Genomic DNA, 17,112 nt, shown 5'->3' with positions numbered 1-17,112 from the left:
TGATGCTTTCGAAGCAAAAATTCCAGCATCTACTGCAGCTCCTCCCAAATAGGAAGCTACAGTGGGCCTGATATAGAGCCGGACGCCCTGAATCAGGACGTCCCTGTTTTTTTGTTTTTGTTTTTTTTAAAGACTGCCTCCTGGCCACTCGCATAGCTGTGGGTGACCACCCACAGCTTTAGCGAGCGGCCAGGTGATGGTCGCGATGGTCACGACCATCGGGGCTGGCGACGAGACCCTTGTGGCAGGGTCTCGTTCCCGCAAGCCCCAGTGAGCTTTCGGCTCTAATAGAGCCGGAAGCTCATCACTGACATCACTCGTGATGTCAGTGGGGCTGCCTCCAAACGGCAGGCGAACGCCTCCGTTTGGCCATCCACCCCCCCCTGCCCGCCTCCAAAACAGAGCAAACTGTCAATCACAATTGACAGCTGCCCCGCTTTGGTGCAAGACCCGGCCAGCGACGGGCTCTCCGGAGAGCCCGTCGCTGGCCGGGTCTCGCGCATGCGCACGCCAGTAGCAGATAGCAAACAGTCACATACAATGCATATGTAATATAATTATAATGGACTCTAAATCAACTACACAAACAACATGAATGGTAGGATATAGAGCCCTGTATACCGGTTGCAGTCTAGGTCACAGCATTGCTGCTAGCAAGCTCAGCCACAACCCGCCGGAATCACCAGTCCAGTTACTGGTGTTGCGGTCAAGCGGAGGTAGATGGAGTTGCATTATCTGCATCTGAATACAGACTAACCCCAAAAGATGAAAATAAAATAAAAAACATAAAATAAAAACTTAGCTGCCTGAGCAGTCCCATTACAAAAGGTGCGTCTTGATCCTGCCGCACCAAACAAACAACTGAAGTCCTATAGCTAGAGGCGGGGAATATATGAAGGAGGACCAGAGGCATTCTGGGAGCTGAAGCTTTAACTCTTTGGTGCCTGGATCTGTCCAACCATAATAACCCCATGGTATCCCTGTGGATCCCTAAGGACCCTGAAGAAACAATGCTTGGTAAATTGGCCCCATAGTATACTTAGAAGTATTATTTCTTGTTGATAGTAATTCTTACATGGATTACTGCCTCCTAATCTCTGAAAAATTAAATGCATTGAAAAAAAGGGAACTTGTTGATATTTATTATTAGGAACCTCGACCAAAAAGTAAATTGGCCCCCCATGTTCCAAACTTAAATACAAATGAGGCAGGCAGAGCCGTAACTAGACCTTTTGGTGCCCTGTGCCAGAGAGAACATTGGCGCCCTCTGCCCCATTTTTTAAAAAGGGACATAAGATAGTGCACCTGAAAAGGGCCATGGCCTCATGGGGAAGGGCCAGGGCAGAGAAAGAGATAGGGTCGGCCAGGAGATGCTGAGGATAAAAGAGGAAGCTACAAGTGTGAATTATAATAAAAAGGAAATTGACAGGTCCAAACAGCACCCCCTGCCCTGTGCCATGGCACTGGTCGCACTACCCTAGTTACAGCCCTGGGGGCAAGTTACATTATCTGGTGAAAAGCTTCAGCACAGCTTGCTCAATCTCCTCACAAGAGATAAGCTGCATACACACACAACGATTGAGTTAATGAACGATTTTAGTAAACGATTTTCTACCTTGAAAAAATGAACTGAAATCGTTTACTAAAGTTGTTCATTTACTATGTTCATTTAAATGTAATGAACGATTTTTATGAACTACTAACGATTTTTGCATATTAACTTAATGAAAATCGTCGAGTTGACAAGTCTGACTGAACTACAAACTACAAACGTGAACGCGCATGAACAATAATCGTTCATCGTTTGACTCAGAAAGTGAACGATTTTTTCAAACGATTATAGTTAAACGATAATCGTTCAAAAAATCGTTGTGTATGTATGCACCTTTAGTCCTTAAATCTAGTAACTGATGGTGCCAATGCACTAAACTGAATTATTTGTCCCTAGAACAATTACTTGTGGCCAAGCACAATATCTAGCTGACAATGCTTATCCACAGGTAGGTCACTTCCAGCATTAAACAATACACATGACCAGTAACAATATCTTGTGGAATTTAAATGCTGTCCTTGTTATGTGCACAACAAATATACCTGACAGTTACATCTTCACAACTGGTGTGCACTGTTAATACTGGACATTGATCATTTCACATTTTCATCAGACAGCCTGCACGCCTTTCTGTCTGCCCCATACACAACTGTCTTCTCCCCTCATCCACCATACTCTCTTAGCTGCGCAGCTCTATATTCTGCTCAGACCTCAGTTGCATAGACTGCATGTGTGTATTCCAATGAGCACACAATTCTGTGAATTAGCAGCTCTACCATTTTCTGAGTGACAGCAATCTCACTCTGTGAGAGTGCTGAATCTGCAGCTAACCACATGGTGTCATGGCAAACCATATCTGTATTACGCAAGGAACAAGTCCATTAAGGCGTCAGCCTAAATGATCGTAATTTCATTGCTTTTTGGAGTTTTGAGTGGCAGAAATTCTATAGGTTTCGTGAATTTTCAGATCATGTCTAGGCAGCCTTAATGGGAGATGTGAAACCGTAAGGTTTTGTATATATCTCCACAGCGAATGGCAGCAGCACTCCGATGCTTGTACAAGGCGAAAGATGTGTTTATTTAGTTCAACGTTTCGAGGACCTTATCCTTGTCCTGATGACGAGGATACAGTCCTCGAAACGTTGAACTAAATAAACACATTTTCACCTTGTACAAGCATCGGAGTGCTGCCGCCATTCGTTGTGTGTACATTGGGTTTATCAATATTCAAGGAAGGCACCAAGAGCACACTCAGGAATAATTTGTACCACCGGTAGATCTATTGTTTTAGTCAATTAACACACCTGTACTCCAGCTAGATGATCTGTAAAACAAGTACTGTTAGGGTTCCATGTGACCAGGGTTTAAGAAATACTACTCTACATATGATTTACCGCCGGCCGCATGGCCTAACCCTAAGCCCCCTCTAAGTGCCTAAACCTAACCCCCTTTTCCCCGCAGCCTAACCCTAACCCCCCCCCCTTCCCTTAGAATAATCCTAACCTCCCTGGGGGGGCGGTGCCCAACCCTAAGTCCCCCCCGGGAGCCCCTAACCTAACCCCCCCCCCTCCACAGCTTACCTTCGATCGATATGCCAGGAGTCGGGCTCCCAGCGTAGATCTAATGACAGGAGTCGGGATTTTGACGCCTGTCATTAGACACTTGCCGTGATTAGACAGAAGAAGTTAATTTTCAGCCACAGGATCACCATTGCAAAGCCGTTATTCTGGCAGAAGCCCACTTTTTCTGGCGTTGTGACAAGTTAGGACAAGGGCTCCAGCTGTGCTGCACCCCCAGGGAAAGTTTTTATTTTTTGCTTTTTCCTAAAGATTTCTTAATATTTCAGAATAAGAAATTCATAACAAGAGCCATTTTTTCCTATTTGCTTAAATATTTAAGTCTACTGGTCCAAAAGTTTTAACACACATATTCTAACAAAGACTATGCGGCGGCAGCAGCGTGGCCAACATATAGAAATGCAGCTGTAGGTGGTGGAGGAAAAAAGACGCCTCCTAACGGCACCGCAGATTAGAGTGCTGCGTTCAATGACAAGACATCGTATCAGCATTGCGACCATCGGTGGCAGGATCGGCTATCTGAGTGAGCCTAAAGCTACTCAGAATGGCAGTTACAGCTTAATAGCTGAGGTCAGTAAATCTGCGTCAGAAGACGCAAACACTTGCCTTGGTACACCCAGAAATTTGGGGCGATGTGCCCCAATTTTCGGGAACAGTGGCTGACACCGCCCACTCCCCGCCCCCAAACCACCACAGCATGTCAATCATGCTGCGACTTAGGGGCACGGAGACGGTAGTGCAGATCCTGTGCAAGCGCAGATAGCCAACTGGCACTGTACATAAACCATCAGGTTTCCGCACAGCTCTGAATCAGGCCCTTATTTACAGACTGCAACGAGTAACTTAATCTTCACAAAGTTAAACATGAGTCACAGGTGTATGTAAAGATAAAACAAAGGATTTTATTTTAAACTTTTATATAAACAAAGTTGTATCCCAATTGTAGCAGTGTAGCTTTTAGCTGCAACAAAAAGGCACATTTAAATAAAAATCTTAAAAGGAAATTCAATACAAAACATTCTGTTACAAATTATTATTTATTTAAAAAGCTTATTTAGGAAGATAGAATCTCAAAAGTTACAATTATCAACAGTTGCCATTATAATTCCTTTAGTTAATATACAAGTAATTCCAATAATATATCATATTTTGGTTATAAATGAGGGTTGTGTATCAGATGGACAGGTTTCCTTACTCCCATCATTAAAGCACTATAAAACATGACACACAAGCTGGTATAAGATGTATTATAACTGTGACAAAATGCCCACAACAAGACAAAACTAAACTAAAGATAAATTAACATTGTTAGATACAGTAGTTAAAACCCATTGTGCTCAATTTAAGTTCAGAGTACAGGCAATAGGTCAAGTGCAACTAATCACCTGATATAACACAGTGGCAGGAAGTAGCATTTCTTTCTAGGCTTGTGTTACCATAGCCATGCATCACATTAATGGCCACAATCAATCATTTGGAACAGGTACACGCAGACCAAATAACAGCATGCTGCAAGTATGGCAGGCTGTCTTACAGTGGGGTGACTAAATCATATGGCCCTTTCGGGAATATTGGTTACATATTGTTACTTATATTGCCAACCTTGTGTTCTTTGTATGTTAGTATTTATAAATTGAGAAAAATAAAAATAAAATTCTCAGTCATTCTACATTGTCACTCACCTAATTTGAAACCATGTCGCCGAAATATATTTATTTGCCATGATATTTTGTGAACGGACCAATCCACATGCCCCAGTGATGTCACAGGGTCCTAGTGAACAGATGGGCCGTATAGTGTGGCTCATAACAATGTTGGCTTAACACAAGAAACTGCTGCTTCCACTGCACAGGCAACTGCTACACTCTAGTTTTTTCTTTATTTGCTGGTCTCCATATTTAGTGCTTTTACTTGCAAACACTTTTCCATATACAGCTCTTTCATATAAATCAAAGTGCGTTTTAGGAATGATTTGCCCTTTCGGGTTGAAACTTTAATGTTACTCTCATCATGCATTCATGGCATAGATACACTTGAAAATTGTCCAGCTGCAAATTGTGAAGTTCCTTACCATGATGTGTAAGACTGACATCTGCACAGCGACTAGGACTACGTCATACCTAGGCAAACTGTGTAATCAAGGCGTCTAAAGCAGATATACTGCACTTGAGTCATCAAGAACCTATAGATAATGATATCTGCAGTGTCTGGGTGTAATGATCTGATATGGCACTGAACAGGTTAATAGCTATAATGGCAAATAAAGAGACAAAATAAAAACACTCCACAAACAATCATAAAATAGCCAATGTTGCTTAACAGAAGTGTATAGCACCAACCCCCTTCAGAGATACAATTTAGTGATATACCATAGGTTACTGCCCTGGAGGACTCTACTGACCTGTAATTATAGGTAGAACGGCTATACGTACATTAGTGTTGACCACCACATTTTGTTCACTGGAGGATAATATATATATATATATATTTCAGTTATGTAATCAGATTAATATAAAACAAAAATGTAAATTACAAGATTATTTAAAAAAAAAAAAGTTATAATACAAGTTTAGAGATATAGGAAAATGCATATTAGTTTATACAAATCAGTTATTCTATTATTTTATACACTGTACTAAATACGGTCAGCAAATATAAAATAGTGATAGCTTGGCTCTAAAAAATGTTGTAATTTTTTCTTGTTAAAGATGTGAAATAATTGGAGCCAAAATTAAATGTCTGCATGTAACTTACTAAAGAGTATGTTATACAATTCATCAGGGTTTCCCAACTGCTGTCCCCAAGGCATTCTAACAGTGCATGTTTTCCAGGTCTCCTCACAGAATCAGAAGTGAAATAATTAGCTCCACCTGTAGATCTTTTAAAATGTGTCAGTGAGTAAAGCTGGGTACACACCTATGGAATTACTGGGAAGATTACTCGATATCGGCCAATAGGCCCGATAATTGCATAAATGTACTGTATATGCAGGAGCGTTAGCCGATAAATGGCTACAGGAGCTCCGATACGGAGGTTGCATGTTATCAGCCGATTAAAAATTGAGATAAACAACCTCCCAATCCATTTGAAGAAAGTACACATGGAGTTAAAAAATAGCTCAGTGTGAAAGGGGTGCTCACTGATCAGGTAATCACTCAGAGGACCAGAGCGTTTATCTGATCTGCATAATGTGCACCCAGCTTAATGAATAAAGTTGTGTGCCAGCAAGGAGTTATAGAAAACATGCACTGTTAGTGTTCCCTGAGGACCGCAGTTACTACATGGCCATAAGTATGTGGATATCCTTTCTGATTAGTTTGTTTGGTTATTTCAGCAACAAAAAAAAAAAATCAAGCTTACAACCATGCAACCTCCATATTCAAACATTAGCAGCAGAATGAATCGTACTTAAGAGCTTAGTGACTTTCAACATGGCACTGTCATAGGATGTCATCATTGGCTGGAGTGGTGTAAAGCACACCACCACTGGACACTAGAGCAATGGAAATGCAGTATCTGGGAGTTTCCAATCACACTTCACTAGCTGGAAGTCTGATGGGCGAATCTGGGCTTGGTGTCCAGGAGAACAATTACTGCATGAATGAGTACTGCCAATTATAATATTTGAGGAGGGAGAAATAATGGTCTGGGGCAGTATTTCACTGGTTGGGCTGTAAAGGAAAATGTTATGGCATAGTGACAGTCTATAGAATTCTGGGCATCCAACTTTGTGGCCTGCACACGGCCCTTTCATGGGGTTGGGTATGAAATACCGGCATCCCGTCCACCGGCACATAAACTACATCCCCTTTCATGGTATCAGCAAAACAACATGCACAAAGTGAGGTCCATTAAAAAATGGTTTGCAGAGTTTGGTGTGGATGAACCTGACGGGCCTACACACAGCCCTGACTTCAACCCCACTAAACACTTTTGGGATGAATTGGAACACAGACTGCAAGCCAGAACTCATCACCCAACATCAGTGCTTAACATCACTAATGCTCTTGTGGCTGCATAGATGTGAATCGCCAAAACTATGTATCATAATCTAGTGAAAAGCTTTCCCAGAAGAATGGAAGCAACAATAGCAGCAAAGAGGGGCCCAACTCAAAGTTGACGCCTGTGGTTTTGGAATGTGATGTTCAACAGGCACATTGGGTGTTATGTTCAGGTGTCCACATACTTTTGGCTATGTAATGTATATGTGTACACACACCACTGCAATATGCACACACCTACTACGCTTCTAGAAAATATATGTCTTATGTAGATTGTATTAACAGAGAAAGAAATAACACAAACATGACATTTCATTGCACATGGTATTTTTGCTCCAGTTTACATGAAAACGGATTCATAAATACTTCCATGCATTTCTAGACATATGTAAGGGAATAACTTTTTATTTGCAAGTAAACAGGATTAAAAAAAAAAAGTAGAAAAAGTCACAGCGTAATAATAGTAAAAAAGGCACATGACAATAAGTCATGAAATTATTTGGTTTTCATCTACATTTTTTCGGCTCAGCTGAATCTTTTCTCCTTCAGTCCTGTAATATATGCTGCTCTAATATTAGATATGTAATATCTTCTGTATGAATTCCTCACACTGTACCATTAGGATGCCATCAATTTATGTAAATGTATGTTCTTCAAGAAAAGAATTAATTCTGTAATAAAGATGTTGCTTGCTTGATCACTGAGGCAGCTGTATCCAATTCTTCATCTGTCTGCTCTACAGTCACTATCACTCTAATGCTGTAAGACATAGAACAGAAAGCAGGTGATTCACGGAGTATAGCGAATCTAAGCATAGCTCATTGAGTAATAAGACATGTATATATTCTTCCTAAGAACAAAATAACTAAATCAACCAACATCAGAAAGTTGTCTATTTACAGTTAATGTATAAAACTCGTTGTTCTGCTCTTCTTCAGCCCAGAGGAGAGAACACCAATTCCTCCTGTGTAAAAGGTGCCCATCCACTAGACAATTAAGTTGAGCGATTGAATGAGAATGATCGTTCATAAATTGTTTGCAAATAGTTTGCAAAAATGTCTAAAATGACCAGTGATGTGTGTGCCCGCTGGTCGTTTAGACATCTATCATCGTGCAAATATGCTGGTCAACCTGACGATAGCGTCAGGTTGAGCATGTTTGCAGATGATTGATGAGCCTGCACTGAATGACTGCTCGTTCAGTGCAGGCTCATCACAGACTGACAAACAACTGCACGGTTACAATGTCGTAATCGGGCAGTCGTTTTCATGTCTGCTAGTGGATGGGCACCTTAATATGCAGACACCCCGACCTTGCAGGAAACTCTGGCCCCATATTGGTGTATGCCGACACCTGGGCAGCTGCCCTGTGCAACATGAAATGTGTGACACTGCAGCGAAGAATGCAAGGCATAACCATTGCATGAGCTTGTCAGGATTTGCTAAATAAAATAAGAGGTAATTGTTAAAGGAGAGGAACACCAATGCACTAAGGACAGAAGATGGCTGGGGTGGAAAATGTAATGGGTAGAATAAAATAATCGTAACATGCAATGCAAAATGTGCAAAACTATTGAAGACATTATGCCTTTCATTCGTTTGACAATCTTCAATTTAATTTCTCTGCACTGCTCCAAGAGGCGAGCATTTGGATGGAGGGATTATCGTTTACAGACATCCATACCATAAAAGACCACTGGTTTAGTTACTTAGTAACAGGTTGTTAACTCACACACAATACTCTGAGTAATATTTGCAATATATCCCGGGGAAGCTATGATGTCAGCTACAGTAAGATTTCCCAAATACAGCTAAAACCTAGGAAGTAAAGTAAATAAATTCCTGTTACATAATTCTGCAAATGAAAATTGTACAGTGTGACTTACCTTGGTGGTGGGAGATTTTTCTCCTCTTTTTCCAAATAACGAGCTTGAGTTAATGCAATTTTCCTATTCATGCACTGAAACATGAATGAATCAGGTTTAGTATAAAGACCATATGTTATGCATTTAAATAGTTGGCATGCCAAACCTATAACTGTTCTCACTAAACCTTTTACTGTACTACCATCATAGATCTGGTTATATCAGATGATCAGGCCTTATTAAAGCCACTTACACTTATGATTATAGACTAGGAGAAAAGAGCATATATCTAAGTAAACCGAAAATTCCAAGAGGCCTCTGTGAAGTGACTAAATCAAGCCTTGTAGACACAAAGAAAACCATCTCATTTTGTTTATAGTTATCAGAGAATCAGACTTCAATGAATACAATTTTTTTCCCATCACTTCCTTGTTCTTGTCACTGGTATAACTAAGTAATCACACACGCTGACATAAAAACTACACAAAGATACAATTTCATCATTGCATAGTAGGCTTATTACTGTATAAAAGTCTCAACACTAGTCTCCAAGGGATTGGTTGAAAGGGTCAAGGAGAAGTCTGCAGGATCTGGATAGAATTACCGGCATTTATTATAATACTTTACATTTGCAGATATGCAGGAGTTTAAAATCAGACAAGGAATAAATCAGTGGTCATTTATAGCACTTACATGATCTACAATATCTTGTAGTAGCCTCATATCTTTTTCCCGGCTTCCGGTACTTTTGTCTAACTGCAGATGTAATGCGGGGGAGAAACTCTCACCAACAACTTTTAAACCTTGAACACTAAATAAAATAAATACAGGATTCTAGGATTACAAAAAGAAAAATGATCTAAAATATAATCATCAAGGACACCAAAATTAGACACCGAATGGACAAATTATACCCACCAGGCAATTTTATGCAAGTTCTATTTCAGAGAAGATGCTTATTTAGGATGTTTGAATCCATATAACAGAGAGGCGACACTGAGAGCGTCCACGCGCCTTTCAGTTCTAGACGGGAGTTTGGATTGTGATAGAGATACTGCTTGTTCAGTCCCCTATACAACCCAAGGTTTGCCTTCTGGTTTTGCACTTGAGGAAACTTTTAATAAGATTTTATATAAACAGGTTATGTCCCTGACGATTTTGGTGAAAGTGGTGACAGCTAGGACCTGCATAGGATCCCCCTCCCCTTCCCTACAGCTGTGGCACTCTTGTTAATGACACAGCTAACCAAGAAAGATATTTTTACACCTCTAGGAACAATATTCATAAAGATCATGGTATTTAGGATCGCTGATGTCAGTCTCACCATGAGAAATAAATTTCTCAGAAAAAAAAAAAAAAGGCTACTGTATGGCCAAATGGTGGAAAACACGTCTGCTCAGACAAACAATTTTTGTAATAAATGTTTTTTATTTTTTCACAAATGTGAAAAAATACAAACTCAATTTTTATTACAAAATTATAATGTACTTCAAATTTTGCCAAAAATGGATTTTGTGATGTTTATCTCACCATATTATTATGCCTCTTTCCATACTGCTTGGAGCGTGTGTGGCTCCATGCTCACTGCCTCTCCCATGTGTCAGCCCTGTCTGTCTGCCACTCTCCTTTAGGCTGTAAGTTCTCATGAGCAGGGCCCTCTTCCCTCATGTGCTTTTCATTCACTCATTTATACCATCATCACCTTCACACTGCCAACAGTACCAAATCTTTGGCTTTGGCCGCCCCGCCGCTTGTCCTGCAATGTTCTGTAAAGGTGGGTACACACCTGACAAGATATATCTGAAGATAGAGTGATCTGCAGTTATATATCTGCAGATGTCGGTCGTTCATACACACTGAACAACCATCATCTGCTGCTGCAGCGGGTCGAGCCGGACTGGGGACGTGGCCTAATCGCGGGAGGCATGGCCACGCCCCCTTCGGGAGGAAAACAAACCACACATTTCCGATGCCCCTCAGCCCGGCACACAGCCAAAGGGGGGCACGATTAGCATGATTGCTCCCCCCCTTTGGCATAGGAGACTGCTTGGGCTGCTGCATTAGCAGCCTCGGACAGTCTCCCAGTGCAGCCCAGCACACAGCAGCGTGTGCTGGGCTGCTGTGGATGGGGAGCTGTGCCGAACCCGGGTAAGTAGTACCCGCTCGTGGCTCCCCCCCCCCTCTCTGCAGCCCTGTGCACGGGCGATCGGCTGATCGCCCATACACACTTGCCGATGGACAGATACGTCTGCAGACATATCTGTTCAATGGCTGTGCAGCACAGGCAATGCGATATGTCTGTGCACAACATCGTTCACAGACATATCGTCTATACACACTGGCCGACGGGGGCACGATATATTGGCCGATCAATTGATCGGCCAGTGTGTACCCAGCATAAGTCACTTTTTTCTTGTTCTGTTCATACTGTTGATGTACTTATTAAAGGATAACAATAGTCCATTAATGCTAGAAGCAGTTTAAAGATTCCCTACTATCCCAAGGCAATGCATTGTCATATAAAGAAGCTCCAAGAAGAAAATAAATTCAAATAACATACTGAGAACGTGTGAGGACTGCTGGATGTCTTTGGTGGGTCACAGGGGATTGAAGACATCTGCCACAGTTCTTGTGAAGCTAGCAATTGCCCAAGGGCATGACACAAAACGATCTCATGCGGAGAACACCATTTACACAGATGATCTTTCAGTTCTCAAAAGAATGTGTGACACTAATGTGTGCAGCCTAAGTGTTCCACGCACAGATCTTATTGCTCTTTGTCATACTGCACATAAGATGAGAAAGTGAAAAGGTCACATACAAAGGGAAAAATAAAGCTCAGAACTTGCTTCCTGTGCATGATGTTTTATATCAGAGCATCAGTCAGGAATTTCGTACGTACGTAGCTGATCAAGAGAAGGCTTTCTCATTATAGTCTCATTATGTGCCGAGCAGGCTGAGAAAGCCCTAATCCCACATAAGCGCCAATATGTACACTATATGAAATGTACAAGTCCAGTCACATAGTGACTTATACCTGTCAGTTTAAGAACCATAGTTTTTTTTAGGACTTGGATATCAAACATTGCTGGGGAGTATTTAAAAGTGTTTTACACCTTTGTGCAACCCCTGCTACAGTACATTGTCAGATCTCCCTTCATATACAGTTTTGGTAAAAGTCTTCTCCTTCAATGAGCTTAAAGTATTACATTAACACCACAATATTGAAAGCGGATTTCCCTCTAACACACACATACCTACCCCTGCAAGGCTTTGTGCATCCTTTTACACTTTTCTCTCAAAATGTGGAAAATTTCTGTTAGAAAAAGAAAGGCGGCCTGGTAAGTAATATCGATTGTCAAGTTCTGCTGTCACCAATGTACAAACCACAACATGTAAAAAAATAAAATAAATAATCATTAGAGGTAATCAAGCAGCAAGTGGTTTTGGTAGGTTACAATACTAGTAGGGCTCCCATAAATTTGAAGTAAAGTCCCAACACTCATGTGACCTGAAGTTTGTCATACAATCTAATCCAAGCTTACTTTAAGGTGGTAAATAAGGTAAAGCACTTATAGGAATCTATTCACACATATCCCGCGATTGTGTCATGGCAAAACAGGTAATGTAAAAGATCTTGGATGGAAAAAAAAAAAGTAAAATAAAATAAAACCAGCACACATGGGAGCGCTATGTACTAAGTGGATTATACTAAATGCACACTTATCTTGCATTCAAGAAGTTTGGCCCACACCATCGCCCTTACAAATAAAACCTTATGCTCGCAAAACATGTAGCAATTTTCTGTCCATTGCAATGATGAAAGAAATTACTATTACAATTATTGATAATTAATGAACAATAAATACCTAGCAAATACTCTATCTGAAGAATGAGCAAGAATTTTGATAGTTTCTGGCCAAACCCGAAAAAATGCGATATTCATAGAAGATCAATTTCAGAATATTTAGCATTTAGTGCAGAGATTCCCAAACATGGTCCTCAAGGCACACTAAAGCTGGCCACACACTAGACCAACTTACATCCAACCAGCCAACTTGTTGATTGGTTGGAATGAATATCTGGTAACATATGGGAGTAAATGATGATCAGCAATTTGCTCCTAAATGCCAGGAAACAGATGAAAATGGTCGTCAGACAAGTTTGTTATATGTTTGATCTAAACAATTGTTCAAACAATAGTTTTTGTCCATTTTCCAGCGTTTGGGAGCAAATTGCTGATTGTATACCTTACCAGATTTTCATTCCAACCAATCAACTAGTTGGCTGTTTGGACAGATAATCTTTAGATGTGTGGCCAGCTTAACAGTTCAGGTTTTAGAGATATCCATGGTTGTGCACAGGTGGTTAAATCAAATTGACTGAGGTACTAATTAAGTCACCTGTGGTCAAGCATGGATAGCCTTAAAACCTGGACTATAAGGGTGCCTTGAGGACTGTGTTTGGGAACCGCTGGTTTAGTGCTAGGTGTAGTTTAATTTGTAGTTTCTTTAGAAATTCAATGGTTTTCCAGAAAACAAAAAATATATAACTATCATTTGTATTTAAAAAATAAAAATAGAACTTAGGACATCAGCACAAGACTGGATTAAGTCCAGACTTATTACTACATATATATCTAAAGATGATGTCCACCTCATATTTTATCCAGTCATCTGCAAATAGCAGAACTTCAAGGGTCGCCTCTCAGGAAAACACACAGAGATACGGATTGTTGCGTATCTAGAAAATGGTTATTTGCCCATATGTACTAATAAAGCTGAATGGACTGCTGCAATGACGCTTTATCTACACAGTTGTGCAAATATTCCTTATAGGTATCAGACCTGGAGCGGTGACTGTTACCGCAGTGTTTGCTCTAGCTGGCTGTAAGGTAGATAATTCTGGAACATTAGTAGGGGTATTCAATATGGAGCGATGTTTTCGCTCGAACGTCATTTTCACCGGTGCGAAAAGTATATTGCATTCGGCCCTACGAAAAAGTATCACCAAGGAATGGGTGACGAAAAAAAGTGCAGAATTGGGGTTTTGGGGTGCAACATTTTGGAAACCACCCTGCAACCTTCAGACAGTCCCCCAAAGGTAAAATGTGTCAAAACATTTTTTAATAAAAACCTCAGGAGACCCCAAAAAAAGCACTTTCATTTTGGGGACGAAAAAAAAAATTGGGAGGTACTAAGTTAAAAACTAGCGAACTACAATCTAAGGGGGTCCCCAAGTATGCCCCAGGTGTTTTTTTCTTTGCCGGTGTTTGCGGCAGGTGGATTTTTCACGTTTTTTAAAACTTCACTTTAGCAACTTTTAAATATGCTCACCCCCATTTTCAAGTACCCCAAATTTGCAGGGACTACTTAGTTTCTGAAAAAAAACAACCTTCTAAATACTATTCTTCACCACCTTCCCAAATCCCCAAAATAGCAGCTATTGAGCCCGTTTAAAGACCCCAAAAATCTTCACCAGGGTATCCAGAGTGATCCCCCATGTCAGACCATCTTTTTGGGGGTGTTAGGGTAATTTCCCCAAATATCAGCAAAGTTTTCGCTGATTTCACATTCGCTGGGTGCTGTTTTGGACGATTTCATATTGAATACGGGTATAATCGGGGGCGCGCCCGATACTTTTTCGCCGGCAAAAGCTCCGATGTGCATTGAAAACTTCGAGCCGCATAGACGGCAAAGTTTGTTTCATATTGAATACCCCTCTAGAAGTTTGGGTGAACAGATGCTTTAATATGAGGTAAGGTTAGCTGCTTCTACCCTCTGCCTCCCTTTCACTTATAACAACCGCACTGATTGAGTCACGAAGGTCTACCTTCTCATACTATCTCTTGTTTGTAAGAAAGGACATTTCTTAACTTCTAGATACCATAAAGTGTAAAAAGACACTTTTACAGACTTTCTGTACTCGGATCATTTATAAAGAATAATAATGCTAAGTCACAGCACTGATGACCACCAGATCCAATAATGGTTAAAAAGCAATAGGTTACCTGAATTATCCTCCATAATGTTAAGACCTTCAATGGCAGCAGAAGCCAGCAGAGGTGGAAGAGAAGCAGAGAAACAGTAGCCTTGGCCAGATAGCCTCTGTAAGAAATAGATAACACACGAGAGAAGACGCAATCCAAGAAGTCTAGGTTTCATTGACACATGATGAAATGAAAGTTGTATACATTCACCTGGAGCCCTAACTTGCACTTGTTTAAAAGCATGCACTTATATGGCTGGAGCTCCAGTTTACAATAGCGATGTGCCCAGCTGCAGGAACCAGCATGTCTGTAGTATTGATATAGAAACAAACTCTTGTTCCAAGTACTTAGTATGTAGAAATAAATGGTGTGGTCTCCCTTTTGGACACTCCTTATTGGTATGTACATGGCCTTCCCACAGAAAATAGGAAAGGCTGAGTGTCATTAAGCAGAAGGGGAGCTTAATACCTTCCCAGCCCTATTCAATACAGTAGAACAGAGTTTAAACGCTGGTCCTTTGCGGAATGGTCATAGGGGAGGATGCCAGAATTGCAAGTGCTTAACGCCGTTAAATGCAATTATTTGTGTACAAATTTGAAGCAAAAATTAAATTTGATCTCAGAACCATAACTCAAAGACCCCTGCTTGTAAATATTATGAGATAAGTAGCAATCATGCAGTTCAGGAGATTCTAGAATAGTGCAATCATTACAGACATAAATCACTGGGCTGTTACAGTGGATGAATACAGATATATATATATATAAAATTAGGGATGTGCAGGCTCGGTTCATTCATTTTTTTTAGCGAATCTTATTGGGTTTCAGCTGTCACGAGTTTTGGATAGCCAATAAGATTCGGTTAAAAAACCGAACGGAACCGAGTAGAACCGAGCCTGCACATCCCATATTTTTTATATATATATATATATATATATATATATATATCTCTATCTATCTATCTATCTATCTATATATATATACATACATACACACACATATATTAAACAGAATCAATGGTAACGGCCAATAAAACAAAATATTATTGATAAAATGTAAACCATTTTCACACCATGTGTGACCTTTATCTGCTTTTCAAAAGTTTTTGTGATATGTTGGCGTATGACATAATCAGGATATAAACTGGTAAATACCTGGTGATCAATAACAAATGATCGGCCGCAGCAAAACCCTCCAATGGAAGCTAGTGCATTCTCCATATTTGCACTTATCAAGTCAATGTCGTCAATCTAAAGTACAGAGTAAATAGAATGACAGATTACTCAACCATTACTTTTCATATTTATATATTCACAGTACCACCTACTGAAAATCTTTACTAATGCACTGCTCCACCTATGCCAGAGTCCTGTACTTTCCCCTCAGACTCACAAGAACAGATTGAGCCTATGGGAGGGGCACTCTCTCAAGTCGTAAAGAAGAAATTGCAGCTTGTGATTGGTCCACCTGCTCACATGCATTGTTGTTGCATGCAGTGGTAAGAGGCAGTCAGTCACTGCCACATTAGTAAAAACTGCTGATTCAAATTTTGTTACACAAGCGATCTGCAATAATATTCAACATATATGGAGCCACCTGTGTGTCAGGATCAGGGTTGCATAAAAACCGGATTTAAAAATAAAAAGTAAACGGTTTAATTTTAGATGTTTACACCTTGTTTTAGTAATACATAAACAATTTTTGAAGTGAGAACAGTAACAAAATGAACACAGTAATAGAATAAATACACACTAAACAGTTGCATCAAGTAGTACAATTAGGCTCTGAATTTCACTCAAATATGTACATGTCTTTGTCCACGTCCTCATGTTTGTCCTCAACAGAAAAGGCTCTGTAGCATGCAACCAGCTTAGCTGCTTTTTCATTTTCCAATTTGTTGCGTGTTTTGGATTGTACAAAACCGTATGTTTAAAAAAATCCTTTCAATTCCTGCACTTGATGAAACTGCGGTGACCATCTGCTTCAGAAGATTTACTACAGAAGTGTCTAACCGAAGTTGAGCTGCGTAGGACATCCTCCAGGCTAGAGGAGATACTTGGCGTAAAGTGCCTACTGTATGTGCGCACAGTGTTATGATAGAGAACAAATATATAATACTTCCCAAATATA

General features: G+C 40.4%; 1 protein-coding gene across 1 annotated transcript in view; it reads right to left on the bottom strand.

Annotated features, from left to right (window-relative positions):
* Positions 1-4,147: 4,147 nt before the first annotated feature.
* SPTLC1 (serine palmitoyltransferase long chain base subunit 1) overlaps positions 4,148-17,112 on the bottom strand; it is a 75,023-nt gene continuing 62,058 nt past the window's right edge. Inside the window, exons 10-15 of the mRNA XM_088470040.1 lie at positions 16,137-16,232; positions 15,005-15,101; positions 12,256-12,310; positions 9,688-9,805; positions 9,016-9,089; positions 4,148-7,889 (exon numbers count right to left, since the gene is read on the bottom strand). Of these exons, the coding sequence (XP_088326166.1) occupies positions 7,796-7,889; positions 9,016-9,089; positions 9,688-9,805; positions 12,256-12,310; positions 15,005-15,101; positions 16,137-16,232 (534 nt within the window). The 3' untranslated portion in view covers positions 4,148-7,795. The remainder of the gene's footprint in view (positions 7,890-9,015; positions 9,090-9,687; positions 9,806-12,255; positions 12,311-15,004; positions 15,102-16,136; positions 16,233-17,112) is intronic.

Source organism: Taudactylus pleione, unplaced genomic scaffold, assembly GCF_031769625.1.
Source record: "Taudactylus pleione unplaced genomic scaffold, aTauple2 ptg000095l, whole genome shotgun sequence".
Taxonomy (NCBI): Eukaryota; Metazoa; Chordata; class Amphibia; order Anura; family Myobatrachidae; genus Taudactylus; species Taudactylus pleione.
This window is presented reverse-complemented; position numbering and strand designations above follow the sequence as displayed.